Source organism: Ahaetulla prasina, chromosome 1 (genome assembly GCF_028640845.1).
Source record: "Ahaetulla prasina isolate Xishuangbanna chromosome 1, ASM2864084v1, whole genome shotgun sequence".
Lineage (NCBI taxonomy): Eukaryota > Metazoa > Chordata > Lepidosauria > Squamata > Colubridae > Ahaetulla > Ahaetulla prasina.
The window spans coordinates 21,392,809-21,409,680 of record NC_080539.1 but is presented as its reverse complement, the minus strand read 5'-3'; the positions used below and the strand labels follow the sequence as shown (position 1 = coordinate 21,409,680).

Below are 16,872 nucleotides of genomic sequence, written 5' to 3'. Positions count from 1 at the left end.
GTGTAAGCCACCCTGAGTCTTCGGAGAAGGGCGAGATATAAATTCAAAAAAAAACAAAAAACCAGTTATGACGGAGAGGAAAAAAATAACTTTACTGGCCTTACATTTACAATCTTTGCAGGTCTGTAAAGCAACCCCCCACCCTAAAATAAGTACTGTATTTTTCAGAGTATAAAACGCACCGGAGTATAAGACACACCTTAGTTTTTGGGAGGAAAATAAGAAAAAAGCTGATTGGCAGGTGGATTGGCTTCCTGGAATACCCCCGATCAGCTGTTCCCAGAGGTGAATTTTAGCAACAGGTTCCTTGGTTGTGAGCTCTGTGCCTTGCTTTTTTTTTTCTTTTTTCTTTTTCTGCCTCTGAAACTCCATTTCAGAAAAAACTTTTTTTTTAACCTCTGAAAGCCTCCAAAACAGAACTTCAGAAAAAAAGCCTCTGAAGCTCTGTTTGGGAGCTTCTTTTCTGAAGCTCTATTTGGGGGCTTTTTTTCTGAAGCTGTTTTGGGGCTTCTTTTCTGAAGCTTCTTTCAGCCTCTGAAACCTCCGTTTGAGAAGCTGTGTGGGGCTATATTTGGAGTATAAAACGCACCCAGATTTTCACCCTCTTTTTTGCGGGGAAAAAGGTGCGTCTTATACTCCAAAAAATACGGTACTTAAGTACAATTGTGGTTTCACAGTGATTACTTCCCTTGACGACCAAATTGCCAGTCCAAATTGTGGTTACTAAAGGACCTGTATAAGGTAGCCCCCGACTTACAACAGTTCATTTAGTGACTGTTCAACATTACAATGGGACCGTCTTTCACCCTTACAACTGTTGCAGCATCTCCATGGTTTTGTGATCAAAATTCAGGCGCCTGGCAAACAAATCATATTTATGACGGTTGCAGTGTCCCCAGAGTCATGTGATCTCCTTTTGCAACCTTCTGACCAGCAAAGTCAATGAGGAAGCCAGATTCGCTGAACAACTGTGTTATTAACTTAACAACTGCACAACTTGGCAACTAATATCTTAAAATGGGGTAAAACTCACTGAACAACAGTCTTGCTTAGCAACATAAATTTTGGGCTCAACTGTGGTCATAAGTCGAGGACTACCTGTATTATGAGTGAAGTCCAAACACGATTAGCACCCGCAGAATAGCCAACCCTGTTAGAAGGCTAGGTGGCAAACACAAGTTGCAGCTCATTCTCATCCTATCTATCAAATGCCCTTTTAAATGATTGACAGCTAGTAATGACATTTTCAGTCACCTCAAATTGCTGCAAAAGGATGACACCTCAAGGGGATGTTATTCCATGGCTGCATTTATTTATTTATTTATTTATTTATTTATTTATTTATTTATTTATTTGCATTTATATCCCACCCTTCTCCGAAGACTCAGGGCGGCTTACACTATGTCAAGCAATAGTCTTCATCCTATTTGTATATTTATATACAAAGTCAACTTATTGCCCCCAACAATCTGGGTCCTCATTTTACCTACCTTATAAAGGATGGAAGGCTAAGTCAACCTTGGGCCTGGTGGGACTTGAACCTGCAGTAATTGCAAGCAGCTGCTGTTAATAACAGACTGTCTAGCAGTCTGAGCCACACAGACCTTATTTGCCAACATTTGCACGCTGCCTATGGCAACAATTCCGGGTGGCTTTTTGCTTTTGCTTTTCCTTATTACAAAGAGCGTTTTGCTGAATCATGCATCTTCCCTCTCAGCAAAGTACTGTCTGCGCTGAGCCATTGATCAAACTTTCCCTGCTCAGTTACCGCCCTCCTCTCCCTCCCTCCCGGCACATGCAAGAATTCCTTTCCCATTCATATACATTTTTAAAGAGAAGAGCTGAGCGATCAATAGGCTCTTAGCCTGAGATTTCATTAAGGATTTTTCTGCCCTAGTATTGACTACCTTTCTGTGGGGCCGTGGAAAGCACTGAAGTCGGATAAATTCAGGAAGCTAATATTCTGCAGTCTGCATTCGCTTGCTGTTCCCATCAGTTTATCTTAGGACCCCTTCCTCCATTTTCTGCTGCCTATAAATGAGAACTGGAACTTTTTATCCCTTGGGATTATGTGAAAAAGCTCAACCGTTTTGGAAAATATTTGGGGCATGGGCAGGATGGGTCAAAAAAATCAAGATGGCACCCACAACGGTACAATCAAACTCCCTATCCTTTTTCTCACATTCACATTCAATGTTTTTTTTACTAGCTGATAATATAAGATGCAAAAATACAAAAGCAAGTAGTAGGAAACAAAAGGGAGGGAAAGGGGAAGACAGAGGTGTGGAAGAAAGCGGGGAGGAGACAGGGATAGGCTTCAAAAATTTTAGCAAGGAGTTCTCTGCCCGGTTGCTGGGTGGGTGTGGCCATGGTGGGAGTGGCCTAGTCGGCCTCCTGCACCGGGATGGAGGGGGTGTTTTTGCCCTCTTTGGGCTCCGGAGGCTTTTCTTGAGCCTCCAGGAGAGCAAAAACAGGCTCCTCAGGCCCTCTGGAAGCCAGAAACGGGCCTGTTTCCAGTCTTCCCAAACTTCCAGTAGGCCTGTTTTTCACCCTCCCTGAGCGTCCGCACACACACTGCACTTACCTGCATCCAAAACGGGCCGCATGGGGACTCCGGAGGGGCGAGGCAGGCATGGCCAGCCAGGAGTGGGATTTGGGGGTTCTCTGAACTGCACAGAATCTTAGCTAGAGGTTCTTCTAAACCCCTGCGAACCCCCAGCAGCCCACCCCTGGGGGGAGAAGGCATTGACTTCCGACTCCCTCTGTTGCGGTAGAATAAGGCGTTAGCATCGAACTTCAACTTTTTACTTTTCCATAATAATATAAACTAGTTATTTCCATAACAACTAACCAATCTAATCAGTAAAACCCAAAATCAAAGTTTCAGTTCTTTCCACTTCAGGCACAAAGTCCAGATCCTTTTATGTGTAAAAAGAAAGAAAGGAAAAAAAAGGCAGGGCTTTGATCTCACAATCATGACTGCTACCTTGATTTTTTGACACCCAGGGTGAATCTTATTCAAAGTAATATACACATAATCCGTGACCCTTCCTTTAGCAAACATTGACAGTTACAAGGGCATAGAAAAAATGACATATAGGACCAATATGGCAAAAATTGCAAATTTTTAGCAATGTATTCCCCAGAAGGCTAACAATTGAATTTGTGGAAGTATCCCTAAAATATCTCTAGTTCTGAAATAACACAAGATACAGATAATCCTCGCTTAGCGACTGCCTCATTTAGCAACTGTTTTACAATAGCAATGGGGATGAAAAAATAACTATCTTGACATCTATGATCTTTGCGTGTTGGCAAAGGAAAGCTGAAGATTGTAAAATCATGTATCAGTTAGCAGCCACTTCATTTAATGACCAATTGTGAATTGTGGTCTTAAGTTGAGGACCACTTATACAAAGGAATTGATTGTGATCGTAAGCTTAGAACTACCTAGAGAGATGATTTGATTGGTTCAGGTGACTATTTATATATTACAACAATTAGAAAAGTTAGGATTAGTCCTGACAATTTACAACCAGTACCTGCTCCAGGTTATCTGCATTCTTGTTTAACCAAGTCTAACCATCAGACTATGAACTCTGAAAAGCAAATTTAGTATTTTGGGTTCAGCATTCAGGTTGAAGGGAGTCTTTGTTACAGGTAATCCTCGTTTAGCAACCACGTGTTCAGCGACTATTTCGAATTCCAACAGTCCAGAACAAAGGGGAATATGACCCATTCCTCGCTATTGCAACAGTCACAGTATTCCCCACAGTCGTTCCATTGTTATTTGGGTGCTTGGCAACTGGCTCACAATCATGATGTCATAGGTCATGTGATGATCATCATCTGCTATCTTCACTGCTGGCTTCCATGAGGAAGTCAATGGGGAAACCAATAGGAGGTTACAAAATATTTTCATCAACCACATGAGATTTGCTTAACAATGGCAACTCAGACTGACGCAACTGCTGTTATAAGTTGGTGTGTTTACATATTATTCTTGATGACTGCATGACTTAGTAATGGAGCTGCTCATCCCAATTTCCATTGTTAAGGGAGGATTAACTATACTGATACCTCTTTGTTGTTGTTAGTTGCGAAGTCGTGTCCGACCCATCGCAACCCCATGGACAACATTCCTCCTGGCCTTCCTGCCCTCTACCATCCCTTGGAGTCCATTTAAGCTCACACCTACTGCTAAAGTGACTCCATCCAGCTACCTCATTCTCTGTCGTCCCCTTCTTCTTTTGCCCTCCATCTTTCCCAGCATTAGGCTCTTCTCCAGTGAGTCCTTCCTTTTCATTAGGTGGCCAAATTATTTGACTCATATCCCTATGTGTAGTTTAATGAAAAGGACTAGGGTTGACATGATAGCAGCTCCAATATCTAAGGGTTTGCCACAGGGGTGAAATCTAAAAATTTTTGCCAGCTGCTGGAAGAAAGTAAGTATACGCTGCATGGTGAAGGAAGAGCGGGCGGCGGCTCCGGGACAAGGCTGGTGTCGGGGAATGGTGCATTCCCTGACCCAGTTGAGGCAGGTGGCGAGCAGCGGGTGGCTCCGGGGTCTCAGCGGAATGAGGCATCCCTGGGCCCTGGGCGAACGGCGAAGGGGCGGCGAGCAGACAGTGAGTGGGCAGCAGCTCCGGGGAAAGGCCGGAGTCAGGGAATGGTGCATTCCTTGATCCGGTTGGGGTAGGCGGCAGCTCCGGGGCCTCGGGGAACGGGCCCCGGCCCCTGATCTAAGGGCGAGCAGATGGCGAGCTGCCTTCCCGGTGTCCCGGTGTCCAGCTTGCGAAGGCTGGACTGCAGGCCGTGGACTGGTTCGGGGGTGTGGCCAGCCAGTGATTGCTACCGGATCGGCGAACCAGAACCAATCTCCGCTACCTACTCGCCCGATCCGGTCCGATCCGGTAGCATTTCACCCCTGGTTTGCCATAAAGAACAGGGAGTCAACTTATTCTCCAAAGCACCTGAAGGCAGAACAAGAAGCAATGGAATCAGTCAAGGAAAGAACCAACCTAGAACTAAGGAGAAATTTCTTGACAGTTAGAACAAATACTTGAACAACTTGCCTCCAGAAGTTGTGGGTGCTCCAACACTGGAAGTTTTTAAGAAGAGATTAGGTAACCATTTGTCTGAAATGGTATAGGATTACCTGCCTGAGCAGGGGGTTGGATTAGAAGACCTCCAAAGTCCCTTCCAACTCTGTAATTCTGTCATTCTGACAATTAAGACCCTAAGTATTGTAGCAAAATTTTAATGGGTTTTAATCGGTCTTTGACCGTTTTAGTGATTCAGCCACTAAATATTTACTTTTAATTGTTTTTAAATAGTGTTATTTATTATATTTATATTATAGTGGTATGTATATTTTAATATTGGCTGTACACCACCCTGAGTCCTTCGGGAGATGGTGCGGTATAGAAATGTAATTATAAATAAAATAAATAAAATAAATAAATTGTACTGAAGATCGGGCTTCTAATCCTTGGCTCCTCCAAGTTAAAAGAATCAGGAATCAAAAAGAGAAAATGCTCTGCTTTGGATTCTGCAGAATGATCAGAACAGACGAAACTAGATTACATTAGATTACATTATTAATATTTCCATATAGTGGAAGTGGAACTCTTGCAGGTTCTCTTGCATTAAGTGGTCCAAAATAGGCAGGATAAAAACTACACAAATGTTTGTTTTCTGCAGAGACAGTATCAAGATTTCTTTGGGCCAAAAAATAAACAAATGTCTAATTTATATTTCTTCCAGAAAGGTAGCATATTCTTCAGACATAAAAAAAATACAGTAAAGTGATTCAGACATGAAAGTGCCTCCTGATTTCCAATTAAAGTGTTCCTTGTTGGTTTGGGATGGTAGTTTAGCAGCAAATATATGCTAATAAAATCATAAAGAGGAGGAGGCAATCTCAGCATGCAGGTGTCTGATTGCAACCTGGGTGACTGATAGGAATAACAATCTGAAGCCTCAGATCACTCTCTCCTTGTTAAGTGTATTTGCTTGAACACAGCCAGTATATAGAGCATGGACATCCAATCTTGGCAACCTTAAGAGTTGTGGACTACAACTCCCAGGATACCCCAACCATTATAGCTGGCTGACGAATTCTGGAAGTCCACAAGTCTTAAAATGGCTAAGGTTGGAGACCCCTGGGGCAGAGCAAGTCAGAGCCCATCAACTGAACATGGACAACAAACCACTATATTGTAACCCTTGACCCCAACACTGTGCTGTCAAAACTCAATGCTTTTAATGAGAGGAAATCCAACCTCCCACTTTCTCAAAATGTTTCCCTTGAGTATCACACTCCACTGGTATAACCTCACTAGACCATTAACTTAACCTATTTGTGGTCCTCCCAGACATTTTGAAAAGGCCTGCCTTCCATCCCCTGAAAGCATGTCCATTCCTCTTTAGTGCCCAGGTTTCAACCTCCATCAGAGCTTTTAATGCAGTCTCCCATCCCCTTCTTGATTTCTACCCATTTAGACTAGGATCAGCTGCTCTTCACTGTTGTAGTCCTGCTGAAGAAGTTACAACTGTTAACATTATAATTATGAATTTAAATTTTAGGAAACAAAACTGTTGTCCTACGTTAGTGGTGTCAAACTCATGATGTCAGGGCATCGTCAGATGATGTATCGGGACTTTCCCCCTTCACTAAACTGGGCATGGGGGTGGCCAGCACATAATGCAGCCGACCCATGGGGCGAGAGTTTGACAGTCCTGTCCTAAGTGATCTGGAGTTATCTACAGTACTTTTTTATTTTACTAACAGGTATGCAGATCTATCCCATTATTCCACTATTATCCTTTGGGGCAGGGTTGGGAATTTCTATGCCAGTCTTCCTTAATATGGTGCTCTCCAAATGTGCAGGACTTACAACTGTTCATTTAGCAACCATTTGAAGTTATAATGGCACTGAAAAAAATTACATATGACCACTCCACTATAGGGCAATGACCCTATAGTCACACGATAAAAATGTATTTATGATGGCTGGGTTTAACAATTGTGGGGAAAAGGTTGCAAAATTGGACACAATTCTCTTAACAATTGCTTAGCAATAGAAATTCTGGTCCCAACTGCAGTCGTAAGTCAAGGACTACCTGTATTAAAATTTAACTGGCCCAATTTCTAGCCATTATGGCCAGTTTTGATACTAGGGATTCTGGGAACTGAGGTCCAATGTATTTGGGGCAAACTAGGTTGGCCATCATGTTCTACATCAGTGGTAGTCAACCTGGTCCCTACCGCCCACTAGTGGGCGTTCCAGCTTTCATGGTGGGCGATAGGGGTTTTGTCCGATACTGAAGCATTTTCTTTTTTTTAATTTAATTGACTTTTTAAAAAAATTTCATAGCATTATTTAAAAACATTTTCATTAGGTTTTCATAAAATTCCCCATGACAATTTAAATTTCTGAAAATATACTATTTGTATCGCTCGCACATAAGTTTAGTTCACGTTACATAAGTGAAATTAAATGGCTCTATAGTGCGACCGCAAACAAAAGAGCCTCGTCCCAGAATAACTCACGCATCTCCCCCCACCCCACCCTGCTGTAACAGACAAGCAGAGCTGGTAGCTGGTGCCCCCCCAATCCAATCCACGATGCGCGAGAGGCATGTGCTGACGACGACACACGGCGCATTACTGACTCAAGCTCAATCCCTCCAAGACAGAGTGGCTGTGGATGCCGGCACCCCGGTACAGTCAGCTGCAACCACAGCTGACTATTGGGGGCGAGTCATTGGCCCCAACAGAAAGGGTGTGCAACTTGGGCGTTCTGGACCATTTGGCGGCTGTCTCCAGGAGAACTTTTTACCAGGTCCGCCTGGTTCGCCAGTTGCGCCCCTTCCTTGACCGGGATGCCTTATGCACGGTCACTCACGCTCTTGTCACTTCTCGTCTGGATTATTGCAATGCTCTCTACATGGGGCTACCCCTGAAGTGCACTTGGAGGCTTCAGTTAGTTCAGAATGCAGCTGCGCGGGTGATTGAGGGAGCCACACGTTGCTCCCGTGTAACACCGCTCCTGCGCAGTCTGCACTGGCTACCTGTGGTCTTTCGGGTGCGCTTCAAGGTGTTGGTTACCACCTTTAAAGCGCTCCATGGCTTAGGGCCCGGGTACTTACGGGACCGCCTGCTGTTCCCACCGACCCGTACGCTCACACAGAGAGGATCTTCTCAGGGTGCCGCCCGCCAAGCAATGTCGGCTGGCGGCCCCCAGGGGAAGGGCCTTCTCTGTTGGAGCACCTACCCTCTGGAATGAACTTCCCCCTGGTTTGCGTCAATTACCTGACCTTTGGACCTTTCGCCATGAATTGAAAACGCACTTGTTTATCCAAGCGGGACTGGCTTAATTTTTTAAACTTTTTGAATTTTAATAATTTTAATTGGGGTATTTTTATGAATGTTATGGGTCAAATTTGACGGTTTTAAATTTTCGGCCATTTATAGAATATGTTATTTTAATTTTGTTTTAATTTGTATATTGTACTGTTTTTAATCTGGCTGTACACCACCCTGAGTCCTTCGGGAGAAGGTCGGTATAAAAATCTAAATAATAAATAAATAAATAAATAAAATACTGTGGAACCAGTGGGCGGTTAGAAAATTTTACTACTAACAGAGATACAAAAGTGAGCGGTAGGTATAAAAAGGTTGACTACCCCTGTTCTACATCATGAACACGAATCACCGCCCAAGACACCACTACACATTTCCTCCCAATACAATACAACCAATACATCACTGCTGGTTCTTAGGTTCCCGGGAGAGGAGTTAACACTTGTGTTCCCAGTTTGCTCAACCAGGTCCATGAAGTTTGCTCATGTAAGGTACGAAGCTGGTTTGGTTTCAACCAGCTTTGTACCTTACATGCGTGCAGATGCTTAAATTGTTGTTGGCCGATGTGTGGCTGACCGGATGGCAGCTTCCTTTAGTGTGTCTTCAGAAATTATCTCTGTGTCACCAAAAAAAAATGGAATATCGACCTCCGTGTGGGTGTAGGAAGCAAACCATCTGTCAGATAAGACTGGCTTTTCTGGGCCACTTCCGCCTCCTAACCAGAATAGATCAGGTTTCCTCGAGTTCTCAGCAAGGACACTGAAAGGAATAATCAGAAGTGACGGTAAATTTGGAATGGGAACGTTGACCTGAAACAGGAGGTGAGATCGAGGCTCCTCTGGGATCAATGGAGAGTCTTCTTCATCTCCAGAAACAGCAGCAACTGCCCATCTCCAAGAAGCCAAGATAACCATTGTGGCCTAAAGCAGTTAACTGGGTGAGTTGGGCTTTCAATATTGCCTCTGAAAACGGAGAAATTCCCTCCCATTCACACTGCAGGAGAGCAAGAACCATTGGCACCCATTTGCTTGCGGTTTGTACACGTATCTATATGTCAGACTCCACACACAAACCCTTCCTCCAGGATCTTGAAGCAGTACACGCATTAAGGCTGCCGGATCGAGGCTGCAAAAATCCGGACGACCACCAGAGGACGGGGAAGATGCAGCCCAGCGGGGGCGAAATCTATAGCGTGATGTGTGGCATCACGATTCGCTACAGCCTTTCCATCCCATTAAATCGCGGCGAGGAAGCCTCGCTCAGAAGCGTCGCCAGCCCTTTAAAAAAAAAAAAAAAAGAAACTTGGCCCGACGTGGGCTAACGAAGCCGGCACTCTGCACACGCCCAGAGGACCCCGCTTGCAAAACCAAAGGAGGCACGAGGCAGCCCGGAGCGGGAGCGGGAGCTGCAAGCGGGCTCGCGTCACGTGACCGCTTTCTCTTTCGCCGCCCGCCGGTCCCTTTAAACCCTCTTTCGCCGAGCGGAGTTGGGAGGAGACGCAGGGAGGCTGGAAGGCAGCGGGGGCGCCCCTTGTTGCCGCTGCCTCCCCGGGCGCTCGGAGCGCTTTTGCGCCGCTTGCTTGGCCAGTTCTCTCCGGCCGCCTTTCCTCCGTCCTTCCGCCCAGACTCGGAGGCCGCTGAGGGAGGAGGACCTAGCCGGGAACCCCCACCACCACCAACCCCCCCTCTCAGTCCATGCCTCTCCAAACCGGGTAAGCGCTGCGCCCCGTCCTCTCCGGCCCCTCGCTTTCTTTTTACACCCCCCCCCCCGGCCTTCGGGTCCGGCTCTGCTTTCTCCGCTTTTGCCTCGAGCTCGCATTTTTGCAAAAAAGGGGGCGGGTGACCGTGAGGGGGGCGCGTGTCCGGACTGGATAGCCGCGGGTTTCCCCTTCTTTCTTTCTCCCTCCCTGCCGACCTGTTTCCATTGGCGGCGCCTCCTCCGTAGTGAAAGCTTGGCACCCCCGCGGAAGAGCTTAACGGGGCATCGGGTCCCTCGTCCCGCCTTCAAACCTCTTCAAGCCTTCCCCAGATAGTGTGGGGGGGGGTAATGTGTTGAGTGGCTGTTTGTGGAGCTGTTGAAGCGTGGGGGGGGGGAAGTGATACCTCCCACGCTCCCCGCACCCCCATCCTGCACATTCTCCACCCTTGATCTCTTCATTCATAAAGGATCTGGGGAGTGTAGGTGGTTGTCAGTTAAGCAGGATATTTGTTGGGGGGGGGAAGAGAGATGTTATTTTGTATTTTGATGTGTTGCTGGTTTCTCCCCCCACCCTCCCATCTTTTTGCTTTTGAATAGCAACTGTTTACCTGGGGTGTGTGTGTGTGTGAGAGAGAGAGATGCACACAACAACCCTCCCTTTCGTGCAGCATCAGGATTCCTTGCACAGACACGGGTACATACAACACTTAAGCTAGATCAACCTTTTCCATCTTCCTGGGTGGGGAGGCTAATAATTTCCCCTGTTTCTGTGAATCAGGCAATTCCTGAGAGAAGGGGATCCATTCACAATAATATCCGAAAATGCAAGGGAGGGAGGGAGGGGGAGGGCAGATCTCCCTTCAACCTTTCTCTGTGCTTCTCCACCTGTGCCAAGGGCTGGCTGATTGGCGTTGGATGCCAACCAGGCTTCAGAAATGGCATTTGTCCCATCCTGATGGCTGCCTTGACTGATGGATAATTGTTTGGCTGCGTGGAGGGTTTGTAAACGGTTCCGGATGGGGCTGCTGTTCGTTTCCACCCCGCCTTCGGTTTTTAATCAATGGGCTTCCTTTATTAATGACTTGCCAAAGCCACGTGCTGCGTTTCTTCTGTGGTTAGATGGGAGTTGAGCTGGCTGCTTTCAGACAACGGCTAATGGGTGTCATGAAGGGACACCAGACTGTGGATTATCTGATTTTATTGGATTATTTTCAATTGCCAGAGAGTTGCTTGCAGGATTTTTCTGCCTGGGGGAGGGGGGAAGGGCTAAAATAATTTGCCTTGCATCTTGTCTGCGGAAGAGACAATATTCATTTCTCTGCCTGAAAGCGCAAAATGGCTTGGCTGTCTCCTTGTAGGTATATCTGGCTGTGGAAGGGAGTCTTTTATGCTGTGTGATCTGATGCAGGGAACCCCTTTATTCAGAGGCTATGGCATCCCCTGATCTTTTCCTTCGACTTCCCACCTCCCTGCTTTTTCAACCTGCACCTTGCTGCATTATTTATTTACTAGCAAAAAGGGCCGGCAATATGATTGGCTGGTCTATGCAAAGACGGTGCATTGTAGAGACCGTATGTGTGCGCACGCGTTTGTGTGTCTCCCTATGTGCTCTGCATGCAAACATCGTCCATGGAAAGTAGAAGTCACTGGGGCTTTTTGCTGCAATCCTGATTCTGTGCATGTGCACGGAGATTTATTTTCCTCCCCAGACAGGAATCACGAGTGTTGGCTCTCTTTTAAAGGAAAAAAAAAAGCCACATTTAGGAATTCTGCTTGGATGGGGTAAAATTAGATGCTTTTAAGAACTGAGTTAGATTCTGTGGATGGATTCCCAGATCTTTGGGGACTGGTGAGTTCTAGTCCTGCTTTAGGCATGAACAATGGCTGGGTGAACTTGGGACAGTCTCTCTCTCTCTCTCTCTCTCTCTCTCTCAGCTCAAACTACCTCACAGGATTGGTGTCTGGGAAAATAGGAAAAGGAAGGAAAATTAGGTATGTACACTGCCTTGACTTATTTATAAAAATAATACAGGTGTGATATTAATAGTCATTCCATGAGGGAGATGGGTAGTCTCTAAATATGATATTTAGAGCAACAAAGATGATTAGGGGACTGGAGGCTAAAACATATGAAGAATGGTTGCAGGAACTGGGTATGTCTAATTTAATGGAAAGAAGGACCAGGAGAGACATGATACCAGTGTCCCAATATCTCAGGGGCTGCCACAAAGAAGAGGGAGTCCAGCTATTCTCCAAAGCACCTGAGGGTAGAAGAAGAAGCAATGGGTGGAAACTAATCAAGGAGAGAAGCAACTTAGAACTAAGGAGAAATTTCCTGACAGTTAGAACAATTAATCAGTGGAACAAGTTGCCTCCAGAAGTTGTGAATGCTCCAACACCGGAAATTTTTAAGAATAGATTGGATAACCAATTGTCTGAAGTGGTGTAGGGTTTCCTGCCTGGGCAGGGGGTTGGACTAGAAGACCTCCAAGGTCTCTTCCAACTCTGTTGTTGTTGTTGTTGTTGTTATATAAAAATTAATCCTTAATTTGGGAATACATTTGTATTCTAGGTAAAGGAGCTTATTGCTGTGTGTAAAAAACAACAACAGGATTTTCCATCCCTTAAACATGGAGAGAGGGCGGATCAGCAGTGGGAAGTGAAGAATGGGCAGCTTGCCCTTCGTTGTTCTGAATTATAGTAGCCTGGGGATTGCCTGGTGGGAAAAGAAATTGGACTTCAGGATCAATGTTTGTTGCATATTGTGGATGAATCATTGATCGTCATTTGGGAAAATATCGACTCCTGTTGGCAAGCAGTTTGCCTTTGGTATTAGATTTAAAAGAAAGAAAAGGGCCAAAGAGATTTTGGAAAAGGCACATGTGTGCTTTCTATTGATGTATTACAGGTAATCTTCAACTTAAAGATCAAAATTGAGCCCAAATTTCAATGGTTAAGACAGCACTTAAGTTATTTTTGCTCCATTTTATGAGCTTTCTTGCCAGGCTACAGTTGTTAAGTAAATCATTTGGTCATTAAGTGAATCTGACTTTCCTCCCATTTATCTTTGCTTGTTGGAAGCTGGCTGGAAAGGTTACAAATGGTGATTACATGACCCCAGGACTATGCAGCTATCATAAATATATGCCAGTTGCTTGAATTTTCATCATGTGACCATGGGGATGCTGCAACGGTTGTAAATGTGAAAACTGGTCATAAGTTACTTTTTTCAGTGCCTTTGTAACTTTGAACAGTCACTAAATGAATGGCTGTAAACTGAGGACTATCTCCAATGTCTCCAGTTCTTTGAGTGATTCATAGAATGGCAATAAACTCATGAAGTCATTTACATGTGAGTTGGATGGCTATATAAATTTGCTTGATAAATCAATGACATTATATAAAATACGACATCCATTCTTAAAGTAAGAAACAAAAAAAGATGGCAGCATGCAAGAAACCCGTGTTTTCTGAAGACTGGAGGGCTTAGACTGCTTTAGATTTCTTGCAGCAGCAAAGGGGGTTGTAGGCTTTATAACTAGTGCAGTAATCTAATAAATAGTTTTCACATGGTCTGCAAATGCACAACCTAATTACCCCAAAGGGGCTTTTTCCAAAAGGTAACTGAACTTTCTTATTTTTTATTTTTTTTAAAAAAACCTACTAAAACAGAAAAAGCTTCCTTGATGAGAAGCGAAATGTTTTCAAGGAAAAAACAAAGAAAGTCCAGTTGTCTCTTGGAAAAAGGACCTTTGGGACAACCTGACTCGGATGACCCGGGTACTTACGGGACCGCCTGCTGTTACCTTGTGCCTCCCACTGACCCGTACGCTCACACAGAGAGGGCCTTCTCAGGGTGCCGCCCACCAAGCAATGTCGGCTGGCGGCCCCCAGGGGAAGGGCCTTCTCTGTTGGAGCTCCTACGCTCTGGAATGAACTTCCCCCCCCGGTTTACGTCAATTGCCTGATCTTCGGACCTTTCGGCGTGAGCTGAAAACGCACCTATTTATTCAAGCGGGACTGGATTGAAATTTTATTGGGGTATTTATGTTTTAAGATTTTAAATGGTTTTAAAATTTCGTCCACATTATATTTCTTTTTAACCTCTTTTTAATGTTTATATATTGAATTTTTACTTGGCTGTACACCGCCCTGAGTCCTCCGGGAGAAGGGCGGTATAAAAATCGAAATAAATAAATAAATAAATAAATGATTGAGGATCTCCATAAACATTTATCCTAGTTGTCCAATTTCTCAGTTACGGTGTCACCACTGAAAAGACCACAGCAGTCTTCCCAACAGAGTGTTCCGTCCCCCCCAGTCTATTGAGATCTCAATTCCCAGAATTCCTAAACCAGTATTGGTGAGGTTAAGCTTCCAACCCCACCCCTAAGGCAGTCCTCCACTTACGGCCACAATTGAGCCCCAAATTTTTGTTGCTAAGTGAAACATTTCTTAAGTGAATTTTTCCCATTTTACAACTTTTCATGCCACAGTTATTAAGTGAATCCACCTTCCCCTTTGACTTTGCTTGTCAGAAGGTTGCAAAAAGGAATCACATGACCCGGGGATACTGCAACTGTCATAAATATGAATCAGTTGCCAAGCGTTCGAATTTTGATCACTTGAGGATACATGGGGATACTGCAATGGTCTAAGTGTGAAAAACAGTCATAAGTCACTTTTTTCAGTGCTGTTGTAACTTCAGACGGTCACTAAATGAACTGTTGTAAGTCAAGGAGTACCTGTACTTCTTTGGGACTTGCTGCTGTACTCTGTGTCAGTATGGCCCAGCTGGAAGAGTTCCAGCCCCTAGATCCTCATGCAAGCATCAGTACTGTAATGTAGCTCAGATAAATTCCTTTTTCTTCCATCATACGAGTAGAAGATTTGTATTTATTTATTTGTATTCTACATTTACAATTTTTATAAATAACTCAAGGCAGTGAACATATCGAACATGCATATCCAACACATCTTCCTCCTCTTTTTTTTTTATTTATTTACATTTATATCCCGCCCTTCTCCGAAGACTCAGGGCGGCTTACATTGTATAAGGCAATAGTCTCATCCTATTTGTATATTTATATACAAAGTCAACTTATTGCCCCCCCCCCAACAATCTGGGTCCTCATTTTACCTACCTTATAAAGGATGGAAGGCTGAGTCAACCTTGGGCCTGGTGGGACTCGAGCCTGCAGTAATTGCAAGCAGCTGTGTTTAATAACAGGCTGTCTTACAGCCTGAGCCACCCACGGCCCAACTTTCCCCACAACAACAACCCTGTGAGGTGTGTTGGACTAAGAAAGAATGACTCAGCTGGCTTTCATGGCTAAAGCGGAACTTGAACTCTCACAGTCTCCCACTTTTTAGCCTGGTGCCTTAAACTCTAGACCAGGGGTGTCAAACTCATGTCATCATGGTGGTGTTATGTGATGTATCGGGACTTTTCTCCCCTTCGCTAAACCGGGAGTGGGCGTGGTCAGCGCATGATGCATCCGGCCTGCAGGCCGCGAGCTTGACACTCTTTCCAGATCTTTAAGAAATCTGCTCATTTTGTATCACTACCATTGATGGAAGCAGACTTCTATTTTCTACTTGATAGATCCTTCCACTAAATTAATATTAGACCATCCTAATGATTTGGCAGTACCAGCTGAGATAGTTAAGTGGTCTAGAATTTTAGAACATTCAGAAGAAAGGAAAAAACATAACAGAAGAAACAACATAACATACTCGTATTCCTCAGCTAACTAGATTTCTTCATGACTACAAGGACCTTAATTCTATGTGCCTCTGTGTCAGGATTCTTCTGATATTCATCTTAATTTTGTTACTCACCTAAGACACGCACACTGCCAAGAAGCTGGGAGAGGGTGGGTAATTCACTCCCTAATTTATGCCTTTTTAGGGAAGGATGACTGTAATGGTGTCAGAATCTGATCAATATATAGGGATTTTAATTTGGAATCTTTAATCCTGAATTTTTAGCCTGACATCTTAACAACTTGTTTTGGTCCAAAATCTGCTCGGGTATAACTTTGATATAAAATCTATTTTGGCACAATAGAAATTGAGTTGCTGGTTTGAGCTTCTAAGGATGTAGTTTTACTGAAAGACCATTTTCATAGACAATTTAAAGCAGGGGTCTCCAACCTTAGCAACTTTAAGGCTAGAGGACTTCAACTCCCAGATTTCCCCAATCAGGTTTGCTGGCTGGGGGATTCTGGGAGTTGAAGTCCTCCAGGCTCAAAGTTGCCAAGATTGGAGACCCCTGATTTGAAGTCAGCAACCAAGGGTGGACATAATGGAATAGCTGCTAATGATCTAGATTGATTTTAGGTTTGGCTGTTTTGCCTTCCTGGTGCTGCTGCTTAGCTTCTGGAGTAGGCAATCACAATCCCAAGTAAGAAAATATTACAACTTCCTCTATTTAACATTTTGCTTCCAGATATTTGAATAGATTGAGTCGGGAGGGTGTGGGGCAAATGCATTGGGCGCCGAAAGAGATGAAGGGAGGGGGGTTTTAATCAACAAAACAGCAGTTTTCTGTCTGTGAAGTCTTTTGTTAAGAAAAAAAAAATCTGGTACCTTTTCTGAGTTTTGCCCCATTTTACAACGTTTCTTGCTACACTTGTTAAGTGAATCACTGCAGTTGATAAATTAGAAACCCGGTTGTTAAATGAATCGGGCTCCCCCCATTGACTTTGCTTGTCAAAAGGTTGCAAAAGGTGATCACATGATCTTAGGATACAGCTATGATCCTAAGTATGAACCAATTGGTAAGCATCTGAATTTTGATCACA

At 44.4% G+C, this 16,872-nt stretch overlaps 1 protein-coding gene across 5 annotated transcripts in view; it reads left to right on the top strand.

The window, feature by feature from the left end:
• The first annotated feature begins 9,724 nt into the window (after nucleotides 1-9,724).
• SH2B2 (SH2B adaptor protein 2) overlaps nucleotides 9,725-16,872 on the top strand; it is a 76,039-nt gene continuing 68,891 nt past the window's right edge. Inside the window, exons 1-2 of one of the 5 annotated variants that reach the window (XM_058164370.1) lie at nucleotides 9,725-10,079; nucleotides 12,002-12,058. In XM_058164370.1, the coding sequence (XP_058020353.1) occupies nucleotides 10,063-10,079; nucleotides 12,002-12,058 (74 nt within the window). In that variant the 5' untranslated portion in view covers nucleotides 9,725-10,062. The remainder of the gene's footprint in view (nucleotides 10,080-12,001; nucleotides 12,059-16,872) is intronic. The other 4 variants (XM_058164368.1, XM_058164372.1, XM_058164369.1 and 1 more) reach the window with 4 other exon arrangements.